Genomic DNA, 17,559 nt, shown 5'->3' on the forward strand with positions numbered 1-17,559 from the left:
GATGCCTTGAGTAATTTTGTGTAGGGATTCTTTTCTTTGTTCTTTTTTTCTAATTCTTGTTTTTTCTGTGTTGTTTACAATGGTGATGAATAGAACATTGGAAGTCACACAGCTTAATTAGATTGATATAATAATGACCAAGAAATTCATGTGTTGATGTTTTCGTATCTTATCTTCGTACTAATTTGATTGATCAATAACGTTTTCATGTTTAAAAGTTGATTTTATGTGGGTTAGGGTTTACTTAGGTAGTTGTAAATATATAAATTAAATAGTGTAAGAAAAGAATATTAAATTCGGATTTAAAAGTTTAATAATTTATACGAACAATAAATTAAATTATTTTTCTTATTTTATCCAAAATAAAATTTAAAAATATAGAATTGTAATTAGCTGTTATTTTAAGTTAATAACTCTAGAAAATCTTAAAACTATATAGTTACAAAATTATTTAATTTTATAGTTTTTACTGGACTTTAAATTTGATTTGTGGTGGATAAAAAATATCTGAAATAGGTTGACCAAAAAATTGAATTTGGTACAGTTTATGGCAGTTAAACAAAAAAAGATATAGTTTTATGTCCCAATATAATGATTAAGTAAAATTTGGATTATGAAATGTTTAGGTTTCGATCAAGTTGCACAACGATTTTGTACAAAAGGAAAAGGAGTAACCTAGAGATTTTTTCTGCACTACGCAAGAATTACATATTTAAACTGATTCGACTTTCATTTATAATTATTATATAATGTGTGTTGATTCTAATTTTATTGTATTTTAGTTTTTTTTTTAGTTTAGTTTGGTCAAGTCTTATTCTAATACTTAATTAATTTTATACATTAATTTTAACTTTTTTGATCAATATAACAAAAAGGTTATCTACTCCATTGAAATAGAGTCACTAAAACTAAGCTTGTCGCCTCTGTAGAGAACCGAATGAGACTCGCGACCACCTTTTCTTTGCTTGTCCATACTCATACACCATCTGGACAGAACTTACCAAAGCCATCTTGCCACGCCCTTCTCCTGATTGGAACTTCACGGTGACAACACTCCTCTCTCCTTGACGTAGTGCTGTTGATCTGTGCCTTCTTTGTTTGACATTCCAAACAGTTATCCATGGAGTTTGGTGCGAAAGAAACAATAGGAAGCATAATACTACCTATCGTAATGCATCAGAACTCATTCGCACAATGGATAAAACCATTAGAAACAGAGTGTCCTCTTTACATTTCAAGAATGTGGCTTTCTACGGAAGCATGATGATTAGGTGGCTGGAGCGAAGCATTTAGAAAAGGCTTGCAAGTCTCGTATCCAATTCAAGTTTTATGCAAGTTTTGTAATCTTACCAAATATTCAGTATTGTAAACATTTTCGCTGTTGTTGATAAATAAATTTAACATTTCAAAAAAAAAAAAATAGAGTCACTAAAAACATCTAATACGCAAAGTCATATTAAGACCATTTCCTTATAGATTTAATATCACTTACTTGATTGTTTACAATAATCAAATAAATATATAGTATTTTATGAAAATCTGCATATATATTTTTTTTTCATCAACAGAAGCTATATTAATCCTAACCAGATTCTGAACTCGAAAGCCAGCTTGGCATAAACAAATAAAATGGCGACCTAGTTCATATGTTATTTATAAAATATACCATTATAAATATTTGAAATGTTAATAATTCATAATGATATTAATATAAATTTTATTTTAAAATCGAAGTACTATATAAATTAAAAATGACTAAATTATATTAAATAGGCAGATTCACCTAATTTATTTTAAAAAGTGCTTTCATGTAACTCAATAAATATAAAATCTTTCACCGTTAAACATGTTAAAATCGTAAACTATGTAATATTTTGATAAACATATGTTAATTTTTATATCAGCAACTATATATTAATCTTTTCTGAAACTCACAATAATATATTATCTAAACATAATGATATATAAAATATAATAGTATATAGCTAACTTTTAGTTTATCATTAAAAATAAAATGATTTTTTTTCTTAAAACAAAAAAAAATATTTCCATTTTAACTTATATTTGTATAACTTTCTTAAACATGATGTCAAAAAAAAAATCTAACTTTCTTAAACAATCATGACCATCTTGCAAAAGTTTTATGATCATATATCATTACAAATCTGGGATCTAACAAAATCATTAAAAGTCTAAAGTTCTTCAAGTCTCATTCGGTATGATAAAAATATTTTTTTTCACCAAGCCTCTTCTCTTCAATTTTTGTTTCTTCTCCTTTTTTGGCTCCTCCTTCATTGCAGCATTCTCTTTTCCTTGTCCTTCTTTGGAGCGGCGAAAATAGCTTTGTCTTCATTCATTCAACTAATCACATAAGCAGAGACCCACTGTACATGTATAAAAATAGATAAAATATTAAAATTCAAATGATGATAATCAAACACAATTAATTAGAAAAGTCAATTTTATATCATATATGTTACGCGTAACTCTCGCAGTACCGAGTCGTAATTTTCTCAGCCATTTCTACATAAGAACTTTTATCATCTAAAGTCATTTGTCTCCATTTATTTCAGCCACTTAAAACCATATCTCCAACAAATTTGGTTCCAGGGAATTCCTTGTTGAAATCTATACGATATGAATCGATGTAGTGCATGCAGGCTCCCTTTTGCTTCAACCTTTTTAATTCCATCTCCTCTGTTGAATCAACAACACAAACACACAAAGAAAAGAGTTATCTAATTTACTAATTTAGAATCCTATTATAATTGACTGCTAGGTGGTTGTCCGTGAATTCAAAGATTTAAATACGTATGAAAATATATATTATGTATACAATGTCATATATTTTGAATAATAATTAGAAATATTTAAAATATAATTTTTAACTTCAAATAGTTTGAAAATCAGTGGTAAAGTTTCTATAAATTTGATGTAAAAATAATTGATGAATATTTAGAAATAAAAATGCTTGTGGAATTATATATGTAATTATCACATTAACTTCTCCAATACATATTATGCTTCTTCATCGGTCTCTTCTTATTTTTCTCACTATAATTTCATTTTTTTATTAAATATTTGCTAATGTTTTCCTTTTTTTTTTACATATTTTTGCCAAATATTTACTTTTCTCTCTAAACAGTAATACAAAACATACAATCAATGAACTAAAAATCTATCTTAGAATTCTTTTCAATCATAACATTACTTTATTCACTATATTATTTGACTTAAATGCAACACATTTTTTAAATAAAAGTTTTCACATGTTCCGTTAAATATAATCCGTCCAATTTCTCTCTAAACAGTAATACAAAACATACAATCAATGAACTAAAAATCTATCTTAGAATTCTTTTCAATCATAACATTACTTTATTCACTATATTATTTGACTTAAATGCAACACATTTTTTAAATAAAAGTTTTCACATGTTCCATTAAATATAATCCGTCCAATTTTTAAAGCCTAATTATTTATAAAGCATATATGAACATTACAAGAGATTAATAATTATTATATATACGACTATATTTTGAATGAATATGAAATCATTATATCAATTTCTATAAATTGTTTTCTATTCATTATTGATCAGACATTATTACACTTTCTATAATTTTGAAAATCGGCTACCATTAATTATTATTTGTAATATCATTTAGGTTATTTGGCAAGAAATAATAATTAGTTTTAAACTTACCTTTTAATTTAGACCTAATTAAAATAATTAAAAATTATAAAAATTCCGTTCATTATATTATGCAGTTTATAAATATAAAAAGAATTGATCAAGCGTTATTATTTTTTATATAGTTTCAACAATTCGTTACAATAAGTAACTATTTGTAATATAATTTATATTATTTGAGAAGTGGTATTATTTGGTTCTAGATTATTATTTTAAATTTAAACTAAAATAAATAATATTAAAATTAATTGATCAAGAAAGTTATAACAATTTTGCGAGAACTTCACAAATGATCGACATGTGAGAAAAAATCACTTAAGTGACTTCTAGTTTCATATATAGGACAAATTTTATTTTTATAAATGTTTTATAAACTCATATAAATAGCTTTGAGAACTCTTTAACTTTGCGCTTCCTTTATCACCTTACAAAGAGTATAAATAAGATGTGGAAAAACTAGGGTTGGGCATTCAGGAAATCAGATTCCAGTTCGGGTTTAGTTGGGTTTCAGATTTTTGGGTTTCTGATATTATAAAAGTTATGTTCAGATTCAGTTTGGATTTAGTCGGGTTTAGTTCAGGTTTAGTAACATCTCTAAAATCCGCTTGAACTCGATATAATTTCTGGTTTCGGATCTTAATCGGATGGGAAAATGGGCATTTAATTTCCGAAGTATTTGAAATCGGCAGTTTTAATACTCAAGTATTGCTTGCGCATATTTATTCCTCAACTAATAGTTGACTGCGCAAAAATGAAAACAAAATAGTCAACTGTTAACTGATGAACGGAAAAATAATGGTTTCCTTCAACTTTTTAAAGGTAGAATATTCTAATCATGGTTTTGCGCAGTCAATGATTAGTTGGGGAATAAATATGCGCATATAACATTTGAGTATTTAATTTGCCGATTGAAAATACTTGAGGAATTAAAAACTCATTTTTTTCTTTATATTTCTTATAAGATTGAAAGTCACTAACATCAATCCCTTTAAATAAACATAAGTAAAAATATTTTCAGGTTAAATAAAATCACTATACGAGATATTTACCTTTAGAAAGAGATTGTTGATTTTTTACAATGACATATAAAACAATACAAAATAATTACAGTTACATCGTATTGTTGATGTACTTCATGTTTATATCACTTTAGATGATTTTTAAAATAATTCATAGTTAGAAAGATGAGAAATTCCCTAAGATGGTCTTCTTTAGTTTTTGTCACAAAATTAGCCCTCAATGAAGAAAATGACCAAAATAAATTTTATTAAATGGTAAAAATATATTTCTACCCTAGGGTTAACTAATTTATACTTAGCGTTTAGAGTTAAAAGGGTGTGATTTTGGGGATATGGTTTCAAATTTTTAAAAATAAAAAATAAATATTAAAATTTTCAAAAAAGAAGCTATTTTGGTCATTTTCTTTCTTGATGGCTATTTTTGTGACAAAAAATTAAAAATAGCTATTTGAGAGAATTTCCTAAGAAAGATTCATAATTTGAAATAATATACAAGATATTTAATTCCAAAAAAGATTTATTTAGTTTATAAAAGCATATAAAATAACATAATATAATTACATTTGCATTGCATTGCTGATGTACAATATATGAATGTGTAAAGTACAGATAATTAGATATGATTGTCTACAGTAGAGATCCAATGTACAACATATAATGGTCTAAGCAATACGAAATCATCCATAAGTGATTTTATAAACATGAAGTACATCAACAATACGAACAATACGATGCAACTATATTATTTGTATTATTTTATACGTCATTGTTAAAACTCAAAAATCTCTTTCAAATAGATAAAACTCTCGTATATTGGTTATATCTAACTTGAGAATATTTCAAATTATGATTTTCTAAAAAAAAGAGTGTTGCTTATAATTCCTCAAGTATTTTCAATCGGCAAATTAAATACTCAAGTATTATATGCGTTTATTTATTTCCCAACTAATCATTGACTGCGCAAAATCATGATTAAAATATTCTACTGTTAAAAAGTTTCTGGAAACCGTTATTTTTCCATTCATTAGTTAACAGTTGACTATTTTGTTCTTAATTTTACGTAGTCAACTATTAGTTGTGGAATAAATTTGCACAAGCAATACTTGAGTATTAAAACTGCCGATTTCAAATACTTCGGGAATTAAATGCTCATTTTCCCTTAATCGGATTTACGGTTACTGATTTCTACTTAATTATTTGAAAGCCAAATAAAAATTCAATGAAACAAGGACAAAAATCCACAAATTTGAAATGAAAAATGTTCTTGTGACAACTCTTTTATATATTTAAGGTATTTTAGATAGTATCAAAAGAATTGGATGTTTTAAAATTTTAATAACTAATATAATAAATTTAATAGACAATAATATTTTAGAACTTATATAAAATATAACATTTTTATAAGTTAAGTTATATATAAAATGTTTAAATATATTTCTGTATATATATGGTTATAGCAGATTGAATCATATATCCGTTCCTAAAATTATTAGGTTGTAACTGATAAATCAGAAAAAAATACATGAAATATAGAAGAATGAAATAAGATGAATGAAATGCAGTAGAAAAATAGAATGAATTCATTCCATTTATTCTTTATCCAAATGGTTTTGGAATGTTCTGTATTTTGGTTTGATTTTTTTGGAATTGATGGAATGAGCATTCTATTCCATCTTATATATTAAAACAGAAGTCACAACCTTGATTCATGTGTGATTTTTTTAAAAATGGACCTAATGGACCTATTCATAGAAATTCATACTATATTTTAATTTAGACTAATAATAAATATAATTTTTAAAATATTTTAATCATAGTATCTTTTGATATCTTTTCATTTTCATTTTAAATATAAATATATTTATTTTAAAATTCTAACAAATCTGTTTAAAAAGATTTTTACAAGATCTTCATTTTTGAAATTATATTTAAATATTTTCACTAATTTCGAAATTAGTTTAAAATTTTATTATACATTAATATACAGTTATATAAAATGAAAAATAAAAAATCTATAATATTTTAGTTATTATATAATCATAATCAATCACATTAAATTAAAATTATTATATTGAGCTAAATATAATAAAATTGTATTAAATTTATATATTTATATATTTTATTTTCGTAATTATAAATTATTTATGTTCAAAAATAAAATCTAATATGTTGGTAAGATGGATTAACATTATCAAACTATATAATACATGTATAAAAATTAACATGTATTTCTTTAAAGTTAATAATATTAAATCTTTGTAACTACTTTAATCATAATATATTTTCATTTTAAATATAATATATATTTATATATTATATTTTAAAAATTCTAATAAATCTGTGTAATATTTAAACAATAACTTAATGTATTTTAAGTTATCGTTTAGAAATGAAAATAAATTATATCCTATTTTATCTACTTTTATAGTCATGATCATGTTAAAATATAATTATACTAAAATAAATATGATAAAATTATATTCAATTGATAAATTTATAAATTTTATTTTCATAAATATAAACTATTTATTTAAAATATAATATGATGATAGAACGACTTAAAATTAACAAACTATATAATATATGTCTAAAAATTAACATATCTTACACTTTTATATATACAATAATAAATTATCTAAAATGAATAAGCATAAAAATATTGGTAAAAAGAAATCCAGTTTTGAAATACGGGTCAGAATTTAGCATAAATTAAATACAAAATATTTTTTAAATATATTTTTTCATGAATATATTAATTTGCTTAATAACTAAATGCAAATACAATAAGATAAATATATAATAAGAAGTGGCAAATACATAAGGTTTAAACAATTAATTAATTATAACATGTAAATTATAAAATTATATATTTGAAATAGTTATATAAATATTTAAGTATATGATTAACATTAAAAATATATACCACTTATGTTCTAAAACAATAATTTATGTATAGAAAAGTGAAAACAAATACCCGTGCGGTTGCACGGGTCAAAATCTAGTTCATGTTAAATGTTAAAAAAAAATTATGAAATTGATGGAATCGATCATTCCAAATCATTCAATTCAAAAATAGTCAATCTAGTTGCAACCATAGTATTTGTGACTTAGGTTCGTTTTTTACGAGTAACTAATTGAATTAAAATTTACAAATATTTTGTTGAGCCTAAATGTAACGAGTGAACCATAATAAATTGAGTGATCACTAACGTTAAATCATATGCGTACACGACACCAAGTTAACCATTTGTCGTTTTGTGGCATAAAAGGATATACTATTGTTTCTATCTTCCACCATCGTCTTCTCCCAAATGGATCAACTTTGATCCTTCCTTGGCGATCGATCTCACCACGAAAAATCATTCCTTCTCCTCTGCTTCCACATTGACTAAGTAAAGCGTCATCGTCATGGCTTCTCTGGCGACAAAAATGATTCTTCCCTCGGAGAATGGGTACAGAGCTTGGGAGGATCAGACCCTTTTCAAGTGGCGCAAGAGAGACCCTCACGTCACCTTGCGTTGCCATGAATCCATCGAAGGTAAACTAATCACTCTAATCCCTGAGAAAGACTCATCCTTTCCATCAAAAAAAGAATCTCAATTGCTCAAAGAATCGATTTTTATCGTCATACTCGTTTGAATGTGCTTGATGATAGCTAAAGTTAGGACCTTTACTTACTGGTTAGCTAAAGTTAGGACCTTTAGATACTGTATTGTTGCAATCAATCGCTTGCACATGTTTGTTTTGAGTTATGGTCTTAAAGGGGAGTTAAGTACTAACTCAGTGTAGAGTATAATGGCGTCAAGTTTTTATATGATTGAATGTGCCTGATGATAGCTAAAGTTAGGATCTTTAGATACTGTATAGCTGGGCTGAAATTAATCTCTTTTTGAGTTATGGTTTTAAAGTGAAGTGAGAGTATAATGATTGTATATAGGATCTTTGAGGTACTGGTACCAGAGAAACAACGTGGATCTCACTGTATCAAAGTCTGCTGTTTGGAACGATGATGCTGTTCAAGCTTCTCTTGACAGTGCTGCTTTTTGGGTCGACGGGTTACCCTTTGTTAAGTCTTTATCTGGTTACTGGAAGTTTTTCTTGGCTCCTAGTCCTGCAAATGTTCCAGAGAAGTTTTATGATGCTGCGTTTCCTGATTCGGATTGGAAAGCTTTACCAGGTCAGTTCACAAAACCTGAGAGTTGGTTCTTCTGTTGTTAATGATTTTCTTGTCTCTAGCGTGTTTTGAACTGCTTCTTTGGTTTTACAGTTCCTTCCAATTGGCAGTGTAATGGCTTTGATCGGCCTATCTATACGAATATTGTGTACCCTTTCCCGAATGATCCTCCTCGTGTTCCTGAAGATAATCCCACTGGTTGCTACAGGACTTACTTCCAGATTCCCAAAGAGTGGAAGGGTATGTGAATAAATCTAAAAGAAAAGTTTATGTTTCAAATCTTTTGTATGAGCTTTCCCTTCTCATTGTTTCATTAGTTTTTCTGAATAAATAGTTTTGTCTTTCTGGCAGACAGGAGAATACTTCTTCACTTTGAAGCTGTAGACTCCGCATTCTTTGCTTGGGTGAATGGCAGCCCTGTTGGGTACAGGTGTGACATGTCCCTAAGAGGACTAGCCTCCATTTTATCTTATCTTTCTATGTGATCTTCTTTAGACTTGTACAAAAAGGAACAGTCTATATTTTAAGCGCAGCTTGAGTCTGAAGTACTTAGTATGAGACTGAATTTACTGAAAATCTAGTGTTCGATGCTCTGTAGGACATTTGTTTTGGTTACCAAATTACAAAATTGTAGCATATAACATAGAAAGTTATCTACTTCAGTTGTGTGCTCTTTTTTGCATCAAAGTTCAAAAGTAACACACTAACAAACTGTTTTTCTTTTTTTTCTCTTAAACCAGTCAAGACAGCAGATTACCTGCTGAATTTGAAATATCCGACTACTGCTATCCATGGGACTCCGGGAAACAAAATGTTCTTGCTGTCCAAGTCTTTAGGTGGAGTGATGGCTCGTACCTTGAAGACCAAGATCATTGGTGGTTGTCTGGTCTACATCGAGATGTGCTTTTGCTAGCAAAGCCTAAGGTTTGTATTATTGACTCGTTAACCAGACTTTATCTAAAATTGATTCATTGTCTCCACAATGCATAATCGGTTAACTTCTATTTATGCAGGTCTTCATTGCTGACTACTTTTTTAAGTCCAAATTGGCAGATGACTTTTCATACGCAGACATCCTGGTAACCTATCCAAAAAGTTGCTTTTTGTGATGCAATCCACTTCATATGCTGCAAATCTGGCTAGAAATGTTTTTTTTTTTCTCATTTTTGACTTATATCTTTTTCTGCTTTGTATTTTGGGAGGCTTCTTTTTTTGATATTAATTAAGTAATCAACTTTGTAGTTATGCTTAAAATTCATTGTTTGCAAATTTGCAGGTTGAAGTAAAGATAGACAATATGCTGGAGTCTTCAAAGGATCTTCTTCTTTCTAATTTCATCATAGAGGCTGCCGTATTTGATACTACAAGCTGGTATAAATCTGGAGGATTTAGTGATGAACTTTCTCCCAAGGTGGCTAATTTGAAGCTTAATCTTTCTCCAAGCCCAGTTCTTGGATTTCATGGTTATTTGCTTGAGGGAAAACTGGACTCTCCAAATCTCTGGTCAGCAGAACAAGTAAGTAGATTACTGGCTATCGCTATTGATTTTCTGGTTCAGCCACCTAAATTTTTGGCTTTGCTTCTCAGACATGCGTTAGAGTACTATTGAAAATTACAGTATTAGTTAGAAACAGTAAAATGAGAAACCTTCATGAAATATATCAGGTTAAGAACTGTATATCTGATATGGATTAAAATTTAAAACCCTGCCAATGTCATCATTTTATAATGCATTCTGATTCGTCGAGTTCATTGAATTTGGCCTGCGCATTTTGCCTATTGTAATCAAATTCCAGTGTTAGGCTCTCTGCTTAAAACTCGTAGGGTTGTCATGCCATATCTTTTTTCTAGTACATTTCTCTTGATATGTGCAACTTGAAGTGATATTTCCAAAAATTTAATGAAAATTTGAAATGAGATGCGTCTATATTGTGTTCTGATGTAAGTTACATAGTTTATGTACTGAAACCGTATTTACTAACTCATATGTTCTTGTTTGATTTTTTTTTTGTGTGCACAGCCAAATGTTTACATCCTCGTTGTAACCCTGAAAGATAAATCTGGGAAACTCCTTGATTCCGAGTCTAGCATTGTTGGCATTCGCCAAGTATCAAAGGCCTTCAAACAGCTTCTTGTTAATGGACATCCAGTCATGATAAAAGGTGTAAACAGGCATGAGCACCACCCACGTGTTGGGAAGACGAATATAGAGTCCTGCATGGTCAAGGTAACATGGTTTTACTTCTCTTATCTAGCTTTGCTTTTTCCCTTCCATGATTTATTAAAATGCTACCATGTTTAACTTGTATACTATATCACTCATTTGATTTATACCTGATACTGTTCCCAGGATTTAATCATGATGAAAGAATATAACATCAATGCTGTGCGAAACAGTCATTATCCTCAACATCCCCGCTGGTATGAATTATGCGATTTGTTCGGCATGTACATGATCGATGAAGCCAATATAGAGACACATGGTTTTGATCTTTCTGGGCATCTAAAGCACCCTGCAAAAGAGCCAAGCTGGGCAGCTGCTATGTTGGATCGAGTAGTTGGGATGGTTGAGAGAGACAAAAACCATGCCTGCATAATTTCTTGGTCACTTGGAAATGAAGCAGGCTATGGGCCTAATCATTCTGCCATGGCAGGTAAGCAGTTCAACTCAAAATTGTGCTATTGCAATGAGCACTCTTCCTTCTAAGAAATCCTCTCTGTGTGTTGTTTAAATTCTGGAACAGGTTGGATAAGGGAAAAGGATCCCTCACGGTTGGTACACTATGAAGGTGGTGGTTCCAGAACAGATTCCACTGATATAGTCTGCCCTATGTATATGCGGATTTGGGACATTGTCAAAATTGCACTTGATAAAAATGAATCACGTCCGTTGATATTATGCGAGTATGTCATATCAGTTTCTTCACACTTCCCTTCATTTTCCTTGAAATGCATTATATGGTGACAGTGTATTTCATCACTGTTTAGATTTCATGATGTCTACTTAAGAGATTTTCTTCTCCACAAAAATGCAGGTATTCACATGCTATGGGTAACAGCAACGGGAATATAGACGAGTACTGGGAGGCAATTAACAATACCTTTGGCCTGCAAGGAGGCTTCATATGGGACTGGGTTGACCAGGTTCATATCTTGAACTTCAGTACAAATTACTTAAAACCTGTTATCTCTCTTCTATTTATATGAAAGATAGTTTTCATGTAACATAAATATATCTTTAGTAAGATTCTATAGGTACTAGGCCACTGCAGTAGCGTATATGGGCAGCCAAAGCCATGGAAAAGTATTAGAAAAATACACTTTTTTTTTTGTTAATTTGTGTTTGACCAATAGTATTTTGGCATTCAGGGTCTATTGAAGCTGGGATCAGATGGCATTAAGCGTTGGGCTTATGGAGGTGACTTTGGTGACCAGCCTAATGATTTGAACTTCTGTCTGAATGGGCTTATGTGGCCTGACCGAACGCCTCATCCAGCACTCCATGGTAACTTCTTGATAGAGTTAGCAATCACAAATGAAAACCAATGGCTTTTCCCTTGGTTAGAAATTGATGAAATTGAAACAAATGAACTATAAAATATAAATTGTTAGAAACATTTCCTCTGGCAGAGCCTATAACAAAGCTTTAAAAGCTTTGCCAATATCCATCCAGAGTCTCTAAGCTTGGATGAGTCTCATAACTGATATCATCCTTATACTAAAACGTAAAAGCAAAACACTCTAGTAAAACAAACTAATAAGATACATAAAATGTAAGGGACATAAAACTAAACCCACCGCTTGAAAAACAGCCTTGTCCTTAAGCCTGGACTGGGGAAAAGGTGACCAAATTAACCAAGAAGTTCATTCCAAAGCACGCCCTTCCAAAACAATGAAATCATCCTCATCTTCATCGAAATCCAAATGAGGTGGAATATCAGTCAAACCTTGTTGGTTTCCACAAACAATTTTGGACTGTTGTTTCACAGAAACTTGAGGTTGGAGGAGCTTGAATATGACAACTTCTCCCTCTGTATCTATGTCGGAAACCTCTGTTGCTTGATCCTTAAATTCGTCAACCTTCTTTATGACACGTTGCTTTTTTCTTATAGGGATCACAAAAAAATCTGTAGATGTTTCTTGAGATACTTCAGACATCGTGCTCACTTGAATTGCAGCAACCATTTCTGTTAGCTTCAAAATTTGATCTAATACATCCTTCAAACCAGCTTGAATACCATCCAACTTTTCACCCAGAATATGTTGATCTTTCTCTAAAGCATCCAACCATCTCTCTGTTTGAGTAGTAGTCATGTCTTTAGACATTCATCCGTGGACCAGTTGTTAAGGCTAAGAATCACAAGGGAATCCAAAATCTCTTCTTTATTGAAATGGAAACAAATAAGAATTATAATAACAAGATGTTAGTTAGGTCTCCCTTGGCAAAGCCTAAAACAACGCTTAGAAGCTTTCTCTGGTTGAAGAGGGAACTGATATTCATCCAATGCCCTCTCAAGCGTGGATGATTCTTACAAATGAGATCTCTCGTAAAGGCAAAACAGCACTAAGGAAATAGTTAAGAAATGGAAATTCTAAATATTTTCCAAGATCAAGAATATAAATTATTGTTCAATAAAGAAACATAAATCTAAAGCGTATCACATCTGTTTCCGTTTTTCTAAATATTTGACCCTGTTACATTTCTCATATGGTATTTATTTTTGATTTTCTTCTGTCATGTCTTTGTGTTGCTTAAGAGGTCAAGCATTGTTATCAACCAATCAAGGTTTCATTGACGGATGGCACAATAAGGGTACAACATAAGATACTTCAACTCAGTTAGCTTAGCTTTGGCGTTTATTCTATCTATGCAGCTCAGACTTTATCTTTGCAGGTAGCAAACGCTTACTTTTTCAATACAACAAAAGAGTTGGAGTTTAGCTGGACAGTTCATGGGGATGGTGTTGAACTTGGATCTGGGACTCTCTCTATTCCTGTGATAAAACCACAGAATAGTTTTGAGATGGAGTGGAAGTCAGGTCCATGGTTTTCTTTCTGGAATGACTCAAAGGCTGGAGAATTGTTTCTGACAATAACTGCCAAGCTATCAAATCCTACCCGTTCACTTGAAGCTGGTCATGTCTTGTCTTCAACGCAGATTCCTTTACCGTCAAAGAGAGAGATAATACCACAGGTAATTCCCCTGTCATCTTTCTTTTGGAAAGATCTACCTTCATTCAGTTAGAAGATATGAAGTTGTGACAATTGTAAGTGACCTCCTCTTGTAGGCGATAAAAAAGACAGATCCTATCATCACTTCTGAAACTGTTGGAGATTTCATTAAGATCAGTGAGCAAGATTCATGGGAGCTAATGATAAATGTCCAAAAAGGAGCCATTGAAGGCTGGAAGGTAAAAATCGTTTCTATTTTATAGTTTGATATAACCAATTTGCTGATTTATGTAAGGCATGTGGGGTTTAATAAGAACCTTCGTAGCACAGAATGAACTACAAGATAAAAAGAAACCTAACTACCTAAATAATTAATCTATTCAGTGTTGGAGATTTTTTTCTTGGTTGGTGTTTCTATAGATGTTTTGGTTTTGAAGATATTTTAAAACGACAGGTGCAAGGAGTTCTACTTATGAATGAAGCTATACTGCCATGCTTCTGGCGAGCACCTACAGACAATGATAAAGGTGGAGGTGACTCTAGTTACTTTTCAAGGTGGAAAGCAGCACAATTAGACAATGTTGAGTTCAATGTTGAAAGCTGTTCAGTGAAGAGCACCACTGATAAATCCGTGGAGATAGAGTTCATCTACCTTGGTTCTTCACCTTCAAAATCAGATGCCTTGTTCAAAGTCAATGTGACATTTATCATCTACGGCTCTGGAGATATCATCACCAATTGGTATGTAGTCCCAAACTCTGATCTTCCACCGCTACCACGGGTTGGTGTAGAGTTTCACATCGAGAAAACACTGGACCGTGTGGAATGGTATGGAAGAGGTCCATTTGAGTGTTACCCGGACCGAAAATCAGCAGCACATGTGGGGATATATGAACAGAACGTTGCGGACATGCATGTTCCTTATATTGTTCCAGGAGAATGTGGGGGTAGAACTGATGTTAGGTGGGTGACATTCACAAACAAGGAGGGTGTGGGAATATATGCTTCAACATATGGTAGCTCTTCTCCAATGCAGATGAATGCTAGTTACTATACAACAGGCGAGCTTGATCGTGCAACGCATGAAGAGGATCTTGTCAAAGGACAAAGCATCGAGGTACTAATCTTCCCTTTGATCATTTGTTTAAATTCAAGAATCGAAGTTCATCAGTACTTTTAATGAGATTACTTTATGGAGTACTTGAGTACCAACTAGCCTCTAATGTTTGTTTTTTTGTTTGGTGTTTTATTGTGCAGGTGCATCTGGACCATAAACACATGGGGATTGGGGGAGATGATAGCTGGACCCCTTGTGTTCATGATAAGTATCTGATTCCACCAGAACCATACTCATTCTCTCTCAGGTTGTGTCCCATTACTGCAGCCAGTTCGGTCTTGGACATGTACAAGGATCAACTTCCCTCCTAGAATCTCTTCTTGCATATGAATTGAATACTATACAACTAGACTTGAAACTGTGCAATGTTTGCAAGTGAATCATAACTTCTCTGTAATCTTTGTTCTCATCCAATAAGTTTCCAACGTTAATGATACTTTAAGTCATTAGATCCAACTTAGTGTTTCTATCTGAAGCCTAAGCACATAGGACACACAAAGTGGGATATTAATGTGGGGGAAAAGTCACTTTAAGATGGGTGCTTTCCCAATAAAAGGGTCCCCTCACCCACTTTGAAAAATAGTATAATAATTCCATTTTCTTGCAGAGACTCTTTAAACCACATGTGACCCACAAAACTATTTGTCAAAAACCAAAGAAAAGATCTTTTCCTTTCTTTTTCACTCATCTTGTTGCTTCTATCTCTCACTAGACTCACTAGACTCCATAGCTAAAAGCTTCTACTACATCTATAGCGCCTCCACGCGCTTATAATTACAGCAACAGTGGCAAATCCACCTTCTCTCCTCTCATGGCCACCGCATCAACCATCACCCTCCACCATCCCTGACCACTCCTCCTCCCCTGCCGCCGTTGGAGCCAGTAGAGCGGACTACATGCTAGGCCTAAGAAACATCATCCTCTTACCACCACCTTCTCAGATTATACATCCCTCGGTGGAAGATAACAACAACAAGTCAAGGAACAGTAATGTTGAAGAGAAAGTGTGCAGAGACTGTGGAAACAGAGCGAAGAAAGAGTGTTCGTTCGAAAGGTGTAGGACTTGCTGCAAAAGCAGAGGATACAAATGTGCTACTCACGTGAAAAGCACGTGGATCCCTTCTTCTTCTTCTTCTTCTCATCATCATCATCATCACTCTCCTTCTTCCGACAGGAACAGAAATAAAAAGCTCAAAATCGATTCTTCCAACAACCCCAGTGTCCTGATCGTTCCGACAACCACTTCTCGCCGTCAAGGTAATGAAAAAAAATGAAAATTTAATTAAAATAGAAACCTTTTTTTAATCTGTTTTGATGAAAAAACTCAAAACATTGTTTGTAGAGAGGAGTTTCAGAGAAGGGTTGCCGGGAAAGATCGAAGCTCCGGCGGTTTTCAAACGGACGAGAGTAACAGCGATAAGCAACGAGGAACAATCAGAGATCGGTTATCAAGCGACAGTAACCATACACGGTCATGTCTTTAGAGGCTTTCTTCATTACCATGGTGTTGATCACAACAAAGCGTTTCCATGTCTTTCTAATAAAAAATAGGATCTAAAATGTACTAGAGAGTTTGCTCTGTTTCAAAACGTTACATTAATGTGGGGACGTTACACATGGTGACTCTTTATCATTACTAGATGGTGTGAGGTTGTGTGATGGTGGAGCCAACAGAGCCACCGTTGAAGCTAGGGTTCGTAAGTTCGTAACTATAAAGATTATTGTGGCCAGTTAGTACAACAAAGCGTTTCCATGTCTTTCTAGAAAGTTGTAATGAAACATGTTGATAGGATCCTAATGTACTAGAAGGTTTGCTCTGTTTGAACGTTACATTAATAGAGACGTTACACAATGTGACTATTATTATTACTAGATGATGTATTGTGTTGGCATGTGAGGATGTTACCGGGTTAACAACACCTAACTGACGACAATAATCTGTATAGTAACGAACCCTAGCTTCAACGGTGGCTCTGTTGGCTCCGTCGCACTCCAAATTGTTGCACCAAAGCCTTGAGGAAGAACGGGTTGGACTCTGTGGTTCCAGTACGATTTTGAAGGAGATGACTGGATCCAGGGGGGAGCCAGGTTGTAGAACCTGGGGGCATGTGCACCCATAATTATATTGATATTTAAAATTTTGTGACTGTGTTATAGAATTTAGCTAGCTCAGAGGCCGTCGAAACTGATAGTGGTTCATGTTGGTCTGTAGTTGAAGTTCCATGAGAGCTGGATCGGTCCACGGCCGAAATAGCCTTTGGTTGGATTGCATGAGTATTGTGTTCCGTTCTTGTTCTGTAGTCCTTGAAGGTCCATCTATTTCTTCTGTGTAGCAGAAATCTGAAACGGTCCACAAAGTATATGTTTAAGCTGGTTATACAA

At 32.1% G+C, this 17,559-nt stretch overlaps 2 protein-coding genes and 1 long non-coding RNA gene across 3 annotated transcripts; 2 read left to right on the top strand and 1 right to left on the bottom strand.

Annotated features, from left to right (window-relative positions):
- Positions 1–4: 4 nt before the first annotated feature.
- LOC117133408 lies at positions 5–6,560 on the bottom strand. The gene is made up of 2 exons (XR_004457188.1): positions 1,839–6,560; positions 5–1,783 (listed from the first exon to the last, which is right to left on the bottom strand). It is a non-coding gene; the product is annotated as an uncharacterized LOC117133408 (long non-coding RNA).
- A 1,407-nt stretch (positions 6,561–7,967) lies between these two features.
- LOC103863233 (beta-galactosidase) lies at positions 7,968–15,626 on the top strand. The gene is made up of 17 exons (XM_009140992.3): positions 7,968–8,252; positions 8,652–8,891; positions 8,982–9,128; positions 9,240–9,318; positions 9,629–9,812; positions 9,902–9,967; positions 10,165–10,404; positions 10,909–11,115; positions 11,239–11,542; positions 11,633–11,792; positions 11,924–12,032; positions 12,258–12,393; positions 13,646–13,701; positions 13,783–14,082; positions 14,177–14,299; positions 14,515–15,177; positions 15,318–15,626. The coding sequence occupies exons 1-17, from the start codon at positions 8,123–8,125 to the stop codon at positions 15,486–15,488; spliced, it is 3,315 nt and encodes a 1,104-aa protein (XP_009139240.1). The 5' UTR covers positions 7,968–8,122; the 3' UTR covers positions 15,489–15,626.
- A 190-nt stretch (positions 15,627–15,816) lies between these two features.
- On the top strand, positions 15,817–17,046 carry LOC103863234 (protein SHI RELATED SEQUENCE 6). The gene is made up of 2 exons (XM_009140993.3): positions 15,817–16,434; positions 16,520–17,046. Exons 1-2 carry the CDS (start codon positions 16,074–16,076, stop codon positions 16,726–16,728), a joined length of 570 nt encoding a protein of 189 aa, XP_009139241.1. The 5' UTR covers positions 15,817–16,073; the 3' UTR covers positions 16,729–17,046.
- Positions 17,047–17,559: the final 513 nt, after the last annotated feature.

This window comes from Brassica rapa, chromosome A04 (assembly GCF_000309985.2).
Source record: "Brassica rapa cultivar Chiifu-401-42 chromosome A04, CAAS_Brap_v3.01, whole genome shotgun sequence".
Lineage (NCBI taxonomy): Eukaryota > Viridiplantae > Streptophyta > Magnoliopsida > Brassicales > Brassicaceae > Brassica > Brassica rapa.

Coding starts and splice junctions, on each gene's coding strand:
- LOC103863233 (XM_009140992.3), top strand. CDS start 8,123: ATGGCTTCTCTGGCGACAAAAATGATTCTTCCCTCGGAGAATGGGTAC. Junction 10,405..10,908: donor ATCTCTGGTCAGCAGAACAA/GTAAGTAGATTA, acceptor TTGTGTGCACAG/CCAAATGTTTACATCCTCGT. Junction 12,033..12,257: donor TATGGGACTGGGTTGACCAG/GTTCATATCTTG, acceptor TTTGGCATTCAG/GGTCTATTGAAGCTGGGATC.
- LOC103863234 (XM_009140993.3), top strand. CDS start 16,074: ATGCTAGGCCTAAGAAACATCATCCTCTTACCACCACCTTCTCAGATT. Junction 16,435..16,519: donor AACCACTTCTCGCCGTCAAG/GTAATGAAAAAA, acceptor CATTGTTTGTAG/AGAGGAGTTTCAGAGAAGGG.